Source organism: Pleurodeles waltl, chromosome 4_1 (assembly GCF_031143425.1).
Source record: "Pleurodeles waltl isolate 20211129_DDA chromosome 4_1, aPleWal1.hap1.20221129, whole genome shotgun sequence".
Classification (NCBI taxonomy): Eukaryota; Metazoa; Chordata; class Amphibia; order Caudata; family Salamandridae; genus Pleurodeles; species Pleurodeles waltl.
In genome coordinates, this window is record NC_090442.1 from 881,387,537 (window position 1) to 881,404,814 (window position 17,278).

The 17,278-nt window shown below is 44.1% G+C and overlaps 1 protein-coding gene across 1 annotated transcript in view; it reads right to left on the bottom strand.

The window, feature by feature from the left end:
- The window catches only part of TTLL8 (tubulin tyrosine ligase like 8), a 305,753-nt gene extending 288,695 nt beyond the window's left edge, over positions 1 to 17,058 (bottom strand). The window contains exons 1-3 of the mRNA XM_069227565.1: positions 17,044 to 17,058; positions 16,122 to 16,213; positions 5,457 to 5,478 (exon numbers count right to left, since the gene is read on the bottom strand). Coding sequence (XP_069083666.1) covers positions 5,457 to 5,478; positions 16,122 to 16,213; positions 17,044 to 17,058 — 129 coding nt within the window. The remainder of the gene's footprint in view (positions 1 to 5,456; positions 5,479 to 16,121; positions 16,214 to 17,043) is intronic.
- Positions 17,059 to 17,278: the final 220 nt, after the last annotated feature.

A 17,278-nucleotide genomic window follows, 5' to 3' on the forward strand; every position in this document is an offset into this window, starting at 1 on the left:
CTACCACATTCTCAAAAGTGCACTCTTGGATGGTCTGGGCTTAACCACTGAACAATATGGAATAAAGTTCAGAGAGACCAGAATGGAGTCTTCACAGGATTGGATAGACTTTGTAGACTGTTCAGTGAAGGCCCTAGGAGGTTGGTTAAATGGCAGTAAGGTGACTGACTATGAAAGCCTGTACAACTTAATTCTGAGAGAGCATATATTAAACAATTGTGTGTCTGATTTGTTGCACCAGTATCTTGTGGACTCAGATCTGACCTCTCCCCAAGAATTGGGAAACAAGGGAGACAAATGGGTCAGAACAATGGGGAGCAGAAAAGCTCATACAGGGGATGACAAGGACAGCAAAAGGCATTGGGATAAAAGTGAGCACAAAAGGCCTTCTTCAGGTCCAAAACATTCCTCTGGGGGTGTGGATAAATCATCTTCTTCATGTTTTTCTCACTCTACACACACCAAAACGTCTTGGTGCTATGTGTGCAGAGGTAAAGGCTATTGGCCAGGGGATAAGTCCTGCCCAGGTAAAGCTCCTGAGCCTACCACCACTAATACATCAAACTCTAGTGCCCCTAGCAGTAGTGGTAATAGTGGTGGGACTACTGGCAATAGTGAAACAAAGGGTGTAGTTGGGTTCACTTTTGGGTCCATCATAGAAACTGGGGTAGACAGTCCCAATACAGTTTCTGTCACACCTGGTGGCATTGGCCTTACCACCTTGGCTGCTTGTCCCCTTAACATGGATAAGTACAGCCAGTCAATTTTAATACATGGTGTTGAGGCCCACACCTCCAGGGACACAGATGCCAGTATCACTTTGGTGAATGAAAACTTGGTGTCACCTGCACAACACCTCCTTGGACAGAAGTACCAAGTTACTGGTGTCAACAACTCCACTCAGTCTCTCCCCTTAGCTGTATTTCAACTTAGTTGGGGTGGAGTTATTGACCCAAAGCAGGTGGTGGTGTCACCTAGGTTACCTGTAGAATGTCTCTTAGGAAATGACCTAGAGCCCTTAGGTTGGGCTGAGATAGAGTTTAGGACCCATGCATCCCTGCTGGGTATCCCGGAGGAATGGCTTCCTCTCATTACAAGTGAAATGAAAAAGCAAAGGAGAAAAAAGGCCTGAAATCTCAGGATCCCTCTCCACCAACAGGTAAAAAGGGTATCAAAGCATCTCTTGCCCACCCTGCCGCTAAGGATGCCATCACTGTGGTGGGAGAAATCTCTCCTGGGGTGGAACCTGTACCAAAGGTGCCCTCAGCTATCACAGCTGGACTCCTAGAGGAAAAAGTACCTCTCTGGGGAACCACTAGAGCAAATGTACAAAATTGCACAATTTTAGTAAATATGGAGCAACCCTCCAGCCCTCCCAGAGAAACTTTAGTGCAGCAGCCCTGCACTACCGCTGAACACTTAGGACAGCAACCCTGTCCTAGAGTGGAGCTTATAGGACAGCATCCCTGCCCTGCTCCAACTCAAGAGAAACAGCCACCTTGTTCTCTCTTACAGCCACATGGACAAACGTTTTGCCCAGCTATGGCTTTATTGAGACAGCATCCCTGTCTAACATTCTCTTCATTTATCATAGGCCCAGTGGACCAATCCCACTGCCCAACTTTAAAACATACTAATAGAAACTCTGAGGGCCATATTTATACTCTGTTTGCGCCTAATGTGCACATTCGCGCAAACCTTGCACCATATTTAGACTATGACGCCCGACCCGCGAACCTCAGAATTCCTCCATGTGCGTCATTTTCTGGATGCAGGAAACTGCCTTGCATTAATGACATGCAAGGTAGGCGTTCCCATCCCAAAAATGACTTTAAGGCCTGTGCGCCTTATTTATACTCCTGCGTCATTTTGACACACAGGAGGGGGCAGCCCTTAAAAAAAGGCGCCCAGCCGGATGTGCGCCGTTTTTTAACACCTGGGTGAGGGCAGGCGTTAAGGGACCTGTGGGCTCACTTCAATGGTCTCTCACCATGGAAGCAGTCCACAGGTTCCCTTCCCTGCCCCCATGGAGACCCCCTGCCACCCCCACCCACCCCTGAAAGACACCCATGGATGGAGGGACCCATCCCAGGTAAGTACAGGTAAGTTGAGGTAAGAATTTTTTTACATTATTTTTTGTGGCATAGGTGCATCATTTTTGGTGTCAGTGTTTTTATTGAGATGGAGGATGTTTTCAGTAGCAAACATATTCAAGTAAAATCACATGTCCTAGGCAATAAGTAGTTTTGACAAAGGAACCATGTAGGTTTTGAAGAGTAGTGGCGATAGTGTGGACCACTGAGTTACCCTGCATATGAGGGGCCTGTCATCAGATTCAGAATTTTCGAGGAGTACTTGCTGGTATCTACTAGTAATAAATGAACAGATCTATGCAAAAGCAATATCAGCTACTTCCGACTCAGTCAGGCACAAAAAAGCACCTTGTGTGAAGATTCAAAGGCAAGAAGATTTAAAAGAATCAGTGAAACGCTATTAAACAGAGTATACCCCTGTAAGGGCTTCATGGCATTAGGGTTGGAGTTCACATAGATCCCATCCCTTCCCCTGCTCGTGCAATCTTTTGGTCAAGGTTGGGGGGCTGTGGACAAAGCTCCCTGGTTCCCACCTTGCGAGATGTGTCATTGGGTGTTAACCAGGAAGTGTAGGATGTGACTAGTGTGTCATTCTTGTACTCCCTCTTCTGAGGAGGGCACTGCCCACTCTAGCAAGCAGCTGTGTGTCTGAAAGGGATCGCTGGTGGAGACACTCTGCTTTTATCCTTTGCAGAAAGGCACATTCTTTGTTTGCCTTCGCAGGCTGAGCAGCCCGCTTTCTGTGTGTGCACCACACTACTTGTTCCTTGATTGTGCTTTACATGACACATCTCATTATTGTAGAAATCACCTGTGCTTTCTCTTTGTGTTTTCTGCTGGGGCTCCACACTGTGTCTGACCTCCATGTTGCCGGATAGAATGCTAATACATCCTAGGCCATGGCTGCCTGTTTTCTGGCCCTTGCTCAATGTGCCCTTCAGGCTCCTAGGCCCCCCTCATCTGTGGACTTTGGGGCAGGTGGTAATTTGGAGGGTGGTTACAGTGAGCAAGAGAGGAGGCTGCCCTGGATGAGGAACAAAAATCTTCATCCTGAGGTGATAAGGTGGAGAAGGGGGTTTTACCCTGTGGCATGTGGGGAGAGATTACTTGTGCTTTGATTGTATGCCTGTAGCTAGCAGTTGCAGTCTTTCCTTTTTTAAATAGGTTATATTTCTTGCTTCAGCTGCCTTTTTTGTAATTCCATGCAGCTAAATTCTGTACTTCAGTTTGTGCCAAGCCAATATCTCCTTTGTCTGTTAGCCCTAGACCTGGCATCCTTGGTGTGGGTTTCCCCCTAACTTAGTGCCTTCAGATCTCCTGTTTTTGCTGGCCTTAGGACTCTATTAACTTTGCCACTGCTAACCAGTGCTAAAGTGTTCATGCTTTCTTCTTGCAACATTGTAGATTGGCTTATCCCAATTGACATATTTAATTTACTTTTAAGACCCTAGTAATGTGGCACTACCTATGCCCAGGGCTTGTAAATTAAAAGCTACTAGTGGGCCTGCAGCACTGATTGTGCCACCCACTTAAGTAGCACTTTAAACATGTTTTAGGCCTTTCATTGCAGCCTGTATGTGCCCTTTTAACTGCCATTTCAACCTGGCAAAGTAAACCTTTTGCCATGCCTAAACCTTCCTATGTATTACATGTCATCCCTAGAGTAGGCCCTGGACAGCCCCGAGGGCAGGGTGCAATGTTTTTAAAAACAAGGCCATGTACTTTCAAGTCTTCCATGTCCTGGTGGTGATCTTAAATTAGTTTTTATTACTGCAAGGCCTACCTCTCCTATAATATAACATTTGAGTTACTTTACTGCCTTTTACATGTGTAATTTACAAATGGGAATAGGTAACTAGTTCATGTTTGGTGTCTCTGGAATTATAATTTGAAATCCTAACTGATGGTGGAGTTGGGTTTTAAAGTTGGCCTTTCTTGCCCTAGCTAGTTTGTGCCTACAGCCTATCTCTGGGCCACATGGCTGGGCATGGGTGACAGTTGGGCTTTGTGTATTCCTCCTAGACAGCCACACACAATGGGTAGCTTAAGTGTGACTGGGTTGTCCATCACTGGCAGGATGGGTGAGGGAAGCTGGGCCCAGCCCCACTTATACTTGAATAGGCTGTGCCCTGTCTCCACACAAAGGGCTGCACTCCCCCTGTGGTTAGTCTGGAGCCAGGGCCAGGAAGGCAGGCCACCTCTACACTTCAAAGGCATGCCTTTAGAAGCTTCTCCCCACTTCAAAGGCACAACTGAGAATAAACACTAGACCTCAGGCACCAACTCTTCAGTACATTTCTAGACCTGTGGACACTCTCCCAGGAAGAAGGACTAGTGTTCTGCTGAAAGGACTGCCACTGTGCTGGACTGCTGCTCTGAAGGAACTGCAGCCCTGTTGTGCTGACCTGCTGGCTGCTGCTCTCCTGTCTGGTTGAGAAGAGAAGTGAACCTTTGTAGGAGGCTGGCACTCTATGTCAAGTGCAAAGCTAGGCACACTGTGCAGGGGGTCCAGGCAACCACACGTTGGTTTACAGAGATAAGAACTAGACCACCTAATGCTCTAATTTTTATGGTAGCTTGGTTGAACAGTTAGGCTAATCTTGGAGAAGTGCAAAGTATTTGTTGTACTCATATCAATAAATGAGACTAACTTGAGACCAATTTACAAAAATACCTCAGATTTTTATAAAAAGTTTAAGACCAAGATCATCAAGATCAGGCAAGTACTTTTTAAGTAATGAATTTACGGAAGTTTAATAAAAATAGTCTTTTTGTGCGTAATTACGCACCATAGGAATCAATGGCGAAAATACTTTGAAAATGCATATAAAATCAAGTAGTGCATTTACCAATGTTTCCTTTTGCAGGTATGTTGAGGATGTCAGTGGGCACTAGGGAACAGCTGGAGAAGTTTGGGGAGCTCCTGGTTTCGTCAACAGCAGCTGCAGAAAGTCGTTGGAACTGGTGCCAAGGGGACAACTTGGAAAAGAGCTGCGCAGGTGAACTTAAAGGTAAGTCCGGTGGGTCCCCTTTGAGTGTCGAGGTTGCAAGAGGTGGGAGACCCTTAGGGCACAGCTGGCTCTTTGGCGCAGGGCACATAGCAGTTGGTGTAAAGCGAATCGGTGAGCCAGAAACTGTGTGCAAAAGTGCCCTTGGAAGCTAGAGGTAGGTCTCTTTGAGGGTCGCTTGCAGGTCAGCAGGGGCACTCTGGCGGGAGGTCATAATGGTTTCTGAAGTTCCTTGACTGGGGCTTCCTCCTGAATTTTTTACAGTCCGCAATGGAATATCCTTTTTGGTGTCTGATGTGAGGTGACCAGTACTAGGGCTATTGCATGGTTTGGCCACTGGAGAGCATAGTGCCACCAAACTTGGGACGGATTTTGGTCTAGCTGTGGTGTCTGATTCCTTGGTCAGCAGCTGGTCAGTGAAGTGTCCTTCACTGGGTCTTTGGTTCCTTGTTGCAGTAGAGTGATGCCTTCAATCTTGACTGGAAGTTTTGGTGATTTTCAAAGAGTAGAGGTCCTATGAGGGTTTGTAGAGTCATTACAATATCCAAGCAACCCCTTAACAGCAATTGTCGAGTCCTGGGTGCAGCAGGCAGGTGTTGGCACATTTTCTTTGTGCAGCAGGACTTCAGTTTTAGAGCCTTGGGTCTTCTTTGTTGCTGGCCTTATTTTGTCATTGGAATCTAATTTCTTGGTTTAGGGGTGGCCACTAAACACTGTATTTAGTGGGAGTTTGGGGGAGTACCTGGTAGTGACCAATGGGCCATCTACCTTGGGTTAGCTACAGCCATTAAGTGATCACTTCCTGTGGGCAGAGGTCACTCCCCTACACCTAACTGGCTATTTTCCTTTCATGCAAGATGGAGGAAATGAAATGGAGGAAATTAAATGGAGAGGTCACCTCACATGCAACACCTTAGGTGTGGTGCAAGCTGGAGATGACCACTGTCCTTTGTGGGGTTTCCCACCATTGCTCCCACCAAAAGTGGGGTTTGCAACAGTGGTAGCCATCTGCTGCTAGCAGAAGGCTTGAGGTCAATTTTCAAGGGCGGTAAGCCCTTTGAAGCTGGCAATCAAGGCAGTTCACACTCCTGCGGGAGGAGGTGTTTGCAACTCCACGCAGAAAGGGCTTTCTTCTGGGACCCAGAGAGCAGGATGTCTCACCAAGGGTTCCAGAATTTTGTCTGGTGGTGGTAGGTTGGTTATGACCAGCCAGCACCATGCCAGGGTATTTAGCTTTTGCAGGGGGCACCTCTAAGGTGACCCCTGGAAACATTTTATGTACCAGTTTGGATTTATCACTCTGAGTTGTTTGATACCACACAACACAGGGTTCAGAGTAGCCATCATGTAACTGTGGAACGCGTACTGACCAGTGTCCAGCACATGCATTAAAATGGCTGCCCTGTTCATTTACTATGTTTGGCAGGGAAGGGACACAGGGGCATATTGCCTATGCATCTATGCCCACACATACAATAGAGTACACCCTGCCTTAGGGCTGGAAGGCCTGCCAGAGAGGTGACTTACCTGTAGTGCATACAGTATGTAGTGGACAGGGCATACAGGCTGTGTGCCATGGCGCGTTTGTCTTTTAGGATTCCATCAGAACACTCAGCCTGCAATGGCATTGCTGGGTGATTCTGGATGCATGGCCCTAGAAGGTGGCACAATCTGTGCTGCTGCCCTCAGGGGCCTACCCTTAGTACACCATGCCCTGGGTACCTAAGTACCATTTACTAGGGACTTATAGTGGCAGCTAAAGGTGTCGCCAATTGTGCCAATGCATCACAACAATTTTAGGGAAAGAGATCTCACTTAAGGAACCTAGTTATCAGGGGCCCTGGGCACTAAACATTTTTAGACTACATCAAATTTCAGTCAAAAAGTGGGGGCTAACCATGACAAAAGAGGTCTTTTCTCATATCTTGCAACTTCACTCTTGAACCCAGGACACCAGAGTGTCTCAAAGGGCAAGTCTGCAGGCCTACTGATCTGAGCCTCAGACACATAAAAGGCTCACCAACATCCTGCACCAGCCCCTGGACCCAGCTGCAGTGAATGCCTGACTCCCCAAGTGGTGCTCCTTAGGTCCTGAGCCCTTGCCATGTCTCAGGAAGATGCAATCAATCTTCTGGGAACTTCACGACCACAAACTCCCTTGACACTCTCCCTGTTTCTCACGGCCCCCTCCATCATGAACGGAATTCTTGACAAGCATTTAAAAAGGTAAACTTCAGAGGGCCTAATCTGGCGACTGTAGTTGACCTGCACTCCATTGCTGTCAGCCTGAAAGTGTGACAAAGTGTGACTCTGACCCAGTTCCCTGCAACCAGATAACCAGAGTTGTGCTTTTTGGTGCTATTTTTACTAAAATCTTAAAAAAATCATAACTATGGTTCTACTGATTGAACTTGTGTCATTTTGATCTTTTTGGGTGGTGTTTTTCACATTATTACTGTTTGAAGTGTTGCACAAATACTTTACATATTGCCTGTAAATTAAGCCTGACTACCCTGTGCCAAGCTACCAGAGGGTTGACCACGGATTATTTGAGGTCGGCTTGTGCCTCACTCTGAAAAATATTGTGGTTGCTGCTTGACCAGGGCTCACACCCCAGTCAAGCAGTAACCCAATTTCTCACAACCTATTTAAATTCTAGGGTGGATGGAGGTATTGGTGAGTGGGGAAAAGAAAGAGTCAGAACCCAAAACTCCTCAAACCAGTTGTAACCAAATTGGGAGACAGAAGCTGGTAGTCATCTGAATCAGTGCACCAAGTAGAGGTGGTGGAGTGACCTAGGTGATCCAGAGATCCTGGGGTACCTGAGTCTTTAGGAGCAGAGAAGGGAAGTGGTACGAGCAGACTGTGAAGGCTTGCAAAATGCACCAGTGGAGTCAAGACGAACTAGAGGTCTCAGAGCACCTAGGGATTGTCTGAACACTGTGACACAATGGTGGTGGCCATCTTGCTCTCATGAACTATAAGCTCCTCATGTGTCAATGTGTTCCTTGTAGGCAGTCAAGATGTTTAGTTGTTCTATCTGGAACATTTGTTGCCAGAGTATGAAATCCAAGCACTATTATCCAGAGTTACTGGTGACTTGTTGGGTACAGAGAAGTGTTCTGGTACAATAGTGAGATAACAGAAATAGACTTTGATTTGCACGTTAATATTTCAAATGTGGCTGAATTTTAACTTAGGAAACTAATATAACCATCCTACTACAAGGCCTGGTCCTTTTCAATTTGTGTGAAAGTGTAAATGTGTATCCTTCTTAGGTGGCCTTCCGAATGGGCCACTCTGTTTGCCAATGTAAGAAAATACTAATAGAGTACACTATTGATGGTGAATGCACAACTGGCATTCATGGATTCAATCAGTCTGCATTCCAGGGCACAATTGTACCCTCTTGTCCATTTACTCAAACAGCTTATAAGTACACATTCAAGACTTCCGTTATTGCCTACTTATACATAGAACTCTTTAATATTCTCCAGGTATCCTGTGGAATTTCCCTCCAAGGTGGAAGTGTGCACAGGAAAGAGTGATGTTTTACATTTCCGGTGATCATCTCTTCAAGTCAAGAATGTACATGTGTTCCAGCTAGCATTCTTGTGCATTTGGTTTAATAGTGAGCTTAGCATCAGATGTTAAATTCCTGCATAAAATCAACAGCAACTGTGTGGGCAAATAGCTGCATTCTATCAACTGGGCATACTTATCTATGTCTGGGTCTAGTATACAATTAATGTCCCTGGCAGAAAATGAAATAACCCAATGCAAGAGTAAATGCAAGTATGACCTTATAACCCTACGCATTGCACTTGCGCATTTGCAGAGACTGCACTGGGTTGGCAGTCTGACAGTGGGCAAAGAGTGAGTACTCCACCCTTCACAGAAAGGCTCTGGTTGCACAGTGAGTGGATGATCTAGATATGCACACCACATGAACAGGTTAGATCTAGAGTAACCTGAGCACAATGCTAATGTGATCAAGATGCTGGCAGCCCCCTTAACGTATTGTGGTCGTCTTGATGAAATCACTATTTGTTTCTTCCTCCTGCCTGCACCCATGCAGTGTCTGAAAGAAGCTTCCAATGAACAGACTTATCACAAAGGAACAGCAGTACATATAGCAGTTAGGCACGAAACTTGGTGTAAAGGTGGACCTAACAAATGAAGATTAATTCAACTCTTACCCTGTACACTTACCAACTGCAGTGCCCTCTTTGTTGAAACAATCATGTCTATTTAAGGGAAACAAGCCTAATGAACTTGTCCTGACCACCCAATTTTATTCTTGCAATGTAACTTCCCAGAATGGCTCACTACTACATTCAAGTCTGCTGACAGTTTGGGAAGGTGGTTTGGGCTCAAGCCATTGTGCGGTAAGGGAGATGTTGTATAGGTCCTATTGAGAGGAATCAAAACCCAGTTTCTAAAAAATAAGTTAGGACTCAGGCTGCATTATTTTGTTTTTTGTCAGTGTCCCAAGGAGGGACTGTTAAAATGTGTAATAAGACATTAGGCTTGATTCACAAAAGGTATTTTGGAGTGTGTCAAATAGAAATAGTACTACAGCAGCACTACTTGGAATCCTATTCAATGCAATTCACAAATTTACAGCCAGAAATCTCCCTCCCTGCCTCTCCTATCTTTTCTGTACTGAAATTGCCAATCCAGTGAAGGAGATCTCCCCATGTATAAGTTTAAAATTGAGTAGTAAATGTGGGAAGAACAAGGGGGATTTCAGAGAAAATGGAGAATAATTACTACAAAATAGGTGGGGTTAAAGGGAATTTAGGGAGTGATATGCTAACACAAACACACATACTAGTAAAACAAATGCAATTCACAACAATATACTTCAAATCCCACAGCAGCCTTAATCCTGGAAAAAGGTCAAACTGTACTTCAGCTTTAAGAGATTGCTTTTAAAAAATGAAAAACTTTGTAAATGTTTGGCAGGCGCCCATCATGTTTAGATTGGTATGCACTGGGGGTGGGGGAGAGGGTGGAATAATGGGTCTCACAGTTCACGAAACTCCACACATGAAATATAAGGGCTTCTTTTTTGGAGCACACAATGACTATAAAATCGAACCTGTTTTTTATTTTACTGGAGTTACAAATGTCTAAGGCAAGCCAGAACCCCAACAAAACTCATGGTCCGTATAGGGTCCCAGTGGACTTGTATTGCATTGAACCTAGGGTTTTGGCTCCTGATCATTACCAAGGGTTTAATGCAGTCTCATTTATTAATGTTGTAACAAGTGCATGCCAGATCATTGCCTTGCATAAAAAGGTAGGCATTCAAATCTAGCTATTTATAGACTTAACTCACGACTAGATGGTGCTGACAAATATTAGGGGCGTGCCCTATTCACCGCATAACACTATGCTCGACACAAAATAAATCCTTTTCAACATACAGGCAAGCTTTAGGAACAGCCTTTGTACAATGACCAGGCCATAAGATTACAGCTTATTTGCTCAAAATATGTCAAGCTTAGAGGAATACCACTATTTATGCCGATTATAAATTTGAAATGTGTCTTTGATTTGGTCACGTAAGAAAATTATAGTTTGCCTTGTATTCTCAAGGACTTGAAATATCTTTGATATCTGTACCAAATGTCTTTTTAGCAACACCATGCCCAGAGTACAATATTGGCTACATCATGGAGAATGTAAAGAAGATTTTCCAAATTGAGAAGTGGAACAGCAAGGCAATGTTCTTGCTCATCTTTTGTTTAGTGCATTCCTGAATGATGTTGTTACCTGCCTTAATGGCTGAATCTTGTAACACTTTTAAGATTTGTAATGATAAAATACATATTTGATTTGGTTGATGATGCTGTCCTACTCTCATTAACGGAAACATCAATGGCCCAGTTGGGTTGGTTTTCAACAGTTATTGTAACAAGAAACACACGACCACCAAATGCAACTCAACAAAGTTTATGACTGTAAATGTGAGCTATACTCTTAAAAAGACATTTTGTATTAATGAACAACCCCTCAAACAAGTGATGAATTTTGCACTCAAGACCTATATATGCACACTTTAGTCAACATGTTGTATATATTATTCTTTTGAAAACGCATTATTTTCCTTACATTTTGGTGATCTAGACTTTCAAGATTGGACAGTACAACGCATGAAGTCAATGTTACTAGAAACAGACGAAGCATGTATGTATCAATTACACCTATGAACAACTGGCACAATTTAAAAATTGCTATCAAAAGACTTCGGTGTATTCCTAGCGTGAAATTCAACATGAATAGAGCATAGCACAGCATTTTTCACAAGCTATGCATTAAGAGTCATATAGTACCATATTTCTGTTGTGGCAGTCTAGTGATCTAGCTTAATTGCACGTGGTTTGCCCAAATAGAGCTTTAGGATCCACTGACCTATGGTTGAGCTCTACAATAAAGACACTTGAGAATTGATCCCTCCTAAATATCACAACCAGGCAAGACTCCTCAGAGGTTTGTACTTTACCAATGTAGGTGGATTCTGGTATCCCTACGAGGTGAATTTTGTTGCAACATGAAGATGCTTCAAGGTCTTCATTCTTGGCCTTGATCATCTCTCATTCACTTTTTCTAGTTCAGAGAGTCTGTGAACAGATGAGTCCAGTCTACTGGCATGTTTATCAGTGCATTCCTTTTTGTGATCTAGCTGCATTGTCAGGGTACCAATTTTCAAATGTATAGCTTGTAAACTCTGCAGATTTACAGTAGGATAATCCTGATGTCATCTTGAAACACTTCGTAGGGTATATTGATGCCGTTAGTGGCCTCCTGTTCCAGATCCACATCATAGATAGGTTTCTGTTGTCTTTTGCTTTCACAGGTTAGTTTATTTTGTGTTTGATTTGAATTGCCATTCTGCAGTTGTGGTGAAAACAGCCAGCAGGCCAATCCATCTGTGTTGCATGTTACTTAAAGTGGGCAGTCGTAGACAGCTTTCTGGCTATCCTGGGGTAAATTGCAATGAATTGTCAGTAAGGAGTTGTAGTAATAGAGAGGGGTACTCCAAGAGGAGATGACTCAGTCACAAGAAAATGTGGTGAAGAAAAGAAAGAACAGACTTCTCCCATCCTGCAGTTCGGTTAAGGCGGTGCAGAGCAGATAAACAAGCATGAAATTGAGAGTCATACCTTTGTAGCTATCTTTGTGAAAAATTATCTACAATACGTTTACCACAAAGGAGTGTCAAAATGGAGTAGTAGACCAGCAGGAGGGACACAGAGGTTTCCATTTAAACTTACTTTTGAAGTAATGCACACTATTTTTAATTTAGTGCTTCAACCAATGGGGGTCCTTAAGACTTCCCTGGCTGGGTCCCAAGACGACATGCAAAACTAGAAGAGCAACTAATGTGCACGAACCAGTACACAGACAAAGTTGTTAAAGTGTGTTTGCTTAGGGTGCTTTGAGAGAGAGCCAGCCCTCCCTTGACTCACCTGCTTGGTGACTAACAATGTATGAGAAGGTGCCAACTGCTTCCCAGTGTACTATGATTGCCTCAGACCCTGGGCCACAGATCTTCACCTGGTCAACAGGGACCTCTGTGGAGCCGGACTGGACTCAACACAACTACTCACCCCATCATGGTCAATCTTGTGGGACACAGGCAGGCTCTGCTTGAATGCAGTATCTTTGTGCTAGTGAGCAGATGCAGTGTACTTCTCTATGTCCAGTGTGGAATTCAGAAGTACACATTGGTGGTGTCCCAAGTGCACGCCAAGAAGCGGTGTCTGGCCAAGGCAGTTCAGGACCCAAAAAGAGCATAGCCGGTTCCCAGCTTTTCAGAAAATGTATGGGTATTCTAGGGACTGAGGCAGTAACACTTCAGGCAGCAGGTGATCATTTTGCATTTTCTGTATGACAGCTCACAAACAATGATGGGCAATGAAGGATAGGGTTGATGGTGGATTTTGTGTCAGCATAGCAGGAACTCTGAAGTCAAGCAGCCATATTGGTTGGCTGCATGGCCACACCTCCCACCTCTAGGTTGGATCATGTTTAAATAAGATATGCCTAAAGCTAAGATACTAAATTGTCAGTTGTTCATAAATGGACACTTGGGAGTAGCTTCAAATTTTTACTGTGCTGATACTTCTCCCTAATCATTTTGGTTGTATATAGATTGGCAGTAGAAGGATTATTCTGAAGCGACTCTAGGCCTAGCTCCATCAAGTTATTTGAGACATGCCAAAACCACAACTTTTTGGCTACACCTGATGGAGCTGCAACCTCAAACATAGCTTTACTGTATTCTTCTTCCTCCTTGTTCCTGTACAATCTCAGCCAGTATAAAACCAGACGTAAGATGATTACATTGGCTATCAAGTCTACCTCAGTCTCAAAGTGCTGGCGCATTAATTGAAGGCCCTGGCCTAATTTGTTCTCCTTAGAGAAACACTGATACACAGTATATTATTAATGTTTTCATTGAAGATTGGATGATCTTTAATATTTTTGGATCAAGGGAGGGAAAAGTTTTTGAGTTTTGGGCTGATACCAGCAATTGTCCTTCACAGACTTTATTAGCAATGGAAATGGTAAGGAGACATGACTAGCCTGATCTAAGTGTCCTAACTGGCTGGTATATTTGATAGGTTAAGCTGAGATACATAAGGTCAGTTTTTCCAGATTGCTCTGTTGGTGAGACATGTTGTCTTGAGATAAGTACATGTTCAAACCAGACCCTAGCAGAAAATTTTACAACAGCTAGCTGGATGTGCTCACTTGGTTTCACCTTAAAGACGAGCCTGGCAGCCTGTTCCAGAGCTGCTTTACTCTCTGTGTTTGGTGGGGTAGGGGGGTGGGGGAATAATGTCTAAAACAGTGAAAACTTGATCATTCTAAATCTTGAAAACTTTAATGGGTTTCTGATGTTGATTTCTTAATTAAAAACAATATCTAGATTTTAGAATGGTGGGGAGTTCCCAGAGTGACATATCGTAAGAAAGAAAAGGATCCATTCCCATGTTCCAGTTGGTTACCCTTCAAAGCTAGCACCTCGTACTAGCAACCAATAATGACCCTTGGGAAGACACTTGGGCCCTCATCATGACCCTGGCGGACGGGGGAGAAGTGGCGGTAAAACCGGCAACAGGCCGGCAAAAAAAAAAATTTGAATTATGACCATGGTGGTTACCGCCATGGTCATCCGGCACTTCTCCACTCCGACCGCCAGGGCGGTGACGACCGCTGGGCTGGAGACTTTGGTCTCCAGCCCAGCGGCCTTCACCAGACCCCGCCGGTATCAGGACCCTGCATACCGCCGTGGATTTCGGGTGGTTTGGAACCACCATGAAATCCATGGCAGTAGGCACTATCAGTGCCAGGGAAACCCTTCCCTGGCACTGATAGGGGTCTCCCCCACCCCAAGTCCTCCCCCCACACACCCTGCCACCCCCCAAGTGTGTCAGGACCCCCCTTCCCACCCCCACCCCCAACATGTACATACACACACCCCCTCCCGACCCCCACCCCCAACATGCACATACACACACCCCTACACGCACACATACACTAAAACAACACATACCAGCACACATACAAACAGACATGCACACAGACCGACCCACACACATTTCCCATACACACAACACCCCCCCACATGCATACACGCACTCACACACCCCCTCTACATACTCAAACGCACACCCCCATGCACGCACACAACACAGAACACCCCCCCACCCCCTCCCCTAACGGGCGATCAACTTACCTTGTCCGTTGATCCTCCGGGAGGGGATGGGATCCATGGGGGCTGCTCCGCCGCCAGCTCCCCGTCACCAGAACACCGCCACACCGAATCATGGGACGTGATTCAGTGGGCGGTGTTCTGATGATGGGGCGGTGGAGGTGGAGCAGCCTCCACTTCCCCGCCGACCACCAGTATGGCTGTTGGTGGCTCTCCGTCCGAAAAAGGACGGAGGGCTGCCAGGAGTCATAATACGCTGCATGGAAAACCGCCTGCACTGGCGGTCTTCAGCACGGCGGTACCTCAGCGGTCTTTAAAAAAGACCGCCGAGGTCGAAATGAGGGCCATGGTTGCTTAAGGAGCCACAGAGATATCCTTTAGTGACAGGACATCATATGCTCTTTGTCAAAAGGTATCTAAGAATTGTTTCTAAATGTAAATAAGACAAATGTCTGTCCTTTGTCCTGGGCAGAAGCTCAATTGATTGCAGTCGAGTAGATTGTGGGGGGGTTAATGCAAATTTTGATGTTGGAGTACAAGTCAATTTCATTGTTTGGATGAAGAAGGGGTTGTTGGAAATAGGTCTGAATTTAGAGAGCTCATCCAGTGAAAGGTCTGCCCTTCACAAGCAGGGGATATGTGTTTCAATCACTGGGGATCAATCCTTCTGTAAAGAATCTGATGATTTAACTGAACTGACGTCGGCTCCTAAAAGAAGACAATGCAGTGTTTGTGGTCTAGCATCGCAAAGTTGTTAATAGTGATTGTAACAACATTTTTTATATGCCTCCTTCTATTTGTCTCCACAGTATGGTCTGAGAAAAAGCTGATGTTAAGTGTGTTGTAATTAAACTCTGATTGATCAAAGCCCCAACAAATGAGGTCTGGAGACTGAAATGTGAACAAATGAAGCCCAGAGATTGAAACGTGACGATGCTTGTCAAATGACCACTTCACCAAAGTAGAAGCTAAAATCGAGTTTTTACTTAATGATGATATAAAAAATATCAACCATCCTTGATCCTCTGAGAGTTGCCCCAAGTTAATAGAACCTGAGTAGACAAAAGAAGTAGAGAAACTAATATCCCTATCATTTAAAATTTTAGGGAAAACTGATTAGTGGAGATTCATGCTTTGATCACTGTGACAGCCATGAATAGCCAGGCATAACTTCTCATGACTTTATTTGTGACATACAGATGTAAGGTTAGTTGTAAACGCTGTTTCTCACCATCGGCTGTGCTGATATTGTCAGAAGCTTGCTGTTCAGCCTTTAGAAGTTCATTTTGCATCATGGGAAATTTCCTCTCTGCCCATCCTCTTCTTCTTAAACTGGCACGGATTATTGGATAGTGCCCATAAATTGTAAAGATTTTTTTTTCCTAAGATTGAAAATTGACATAATTTATATTGGTTAGTGACTTGCAGAGATAGGTCAAATACCTTTGTGAAATAAACTATAAAAAATCAACATACTGTAAGATAGAAATGTATTTGCTACACACTATAGCCACATAGGTTTCTAGAGGGCTGCTTTTGCCTGCACCTTATATAACATTACAAATGGTATCCTAAAATGACACTAAATGCAACCTCAAAAATACCAATGATGGCTTCAATGAGATCAAGAACACATTAGTCAAAGGCAATAAGCAAACAATGGCAAACTCACAATGTACATAAGATGGGAAATCAGCCTCAAATCCTGTATGGCCAATGTATTAGCATTGTTCACATCATAAACATGTACTAAATATGATAAGGTTTTGTCTTTACCATAAACATAAAAATGAAATCAGCTCCAAATTCGAAAGGGCCACAGTCCTAGCATTGTTCAAATCATATATATGTACTAAATATCACCACCTTAAGCTGTGGACTATCATTGATATCTCAGATGGTCCAGATAGTGCAACAGCTGTAACTCCAGAAAAAGCTGTACCTGCTTCCTATAGCCTTCAGGTTTGTGTTATTTTCTGCAGCTTCCAATTCTTTTTTTACAACTTTCTTTCAGTGGTCAACTTAGAATGGTAAAACAATAACACAATAGAGTAGAGCAACAAAAGAGAGAATTTCTCCCGAGGTAAACATGCAGGAAGACCAAGTGAAGGCCATTATAACCTGAACAGGCGATGATGAATTCAACAGAAGTCAGCTTTGACATGAACATCGAAATGACCTGACCACAAGACGGCCATTGAAGGGCACAAACCAATAAGATGGTCATCTTAGGGTCAAGATTTGTACTGGAGCCATGCAAAAACATTTTTTAACAAACTACTGAACTTATATATCTGCTTTCTGTATAAAATATATATAAAATATAGAAATAGAAATAGAGAATTTAAAGTCAGATGTACGACCCCATTCAGATGGCACACATCCTGTGATTGGCTAAATCATTGGATCTGTGGTTGCCAAATGGCTTTTTAGTATGTACTAAACTC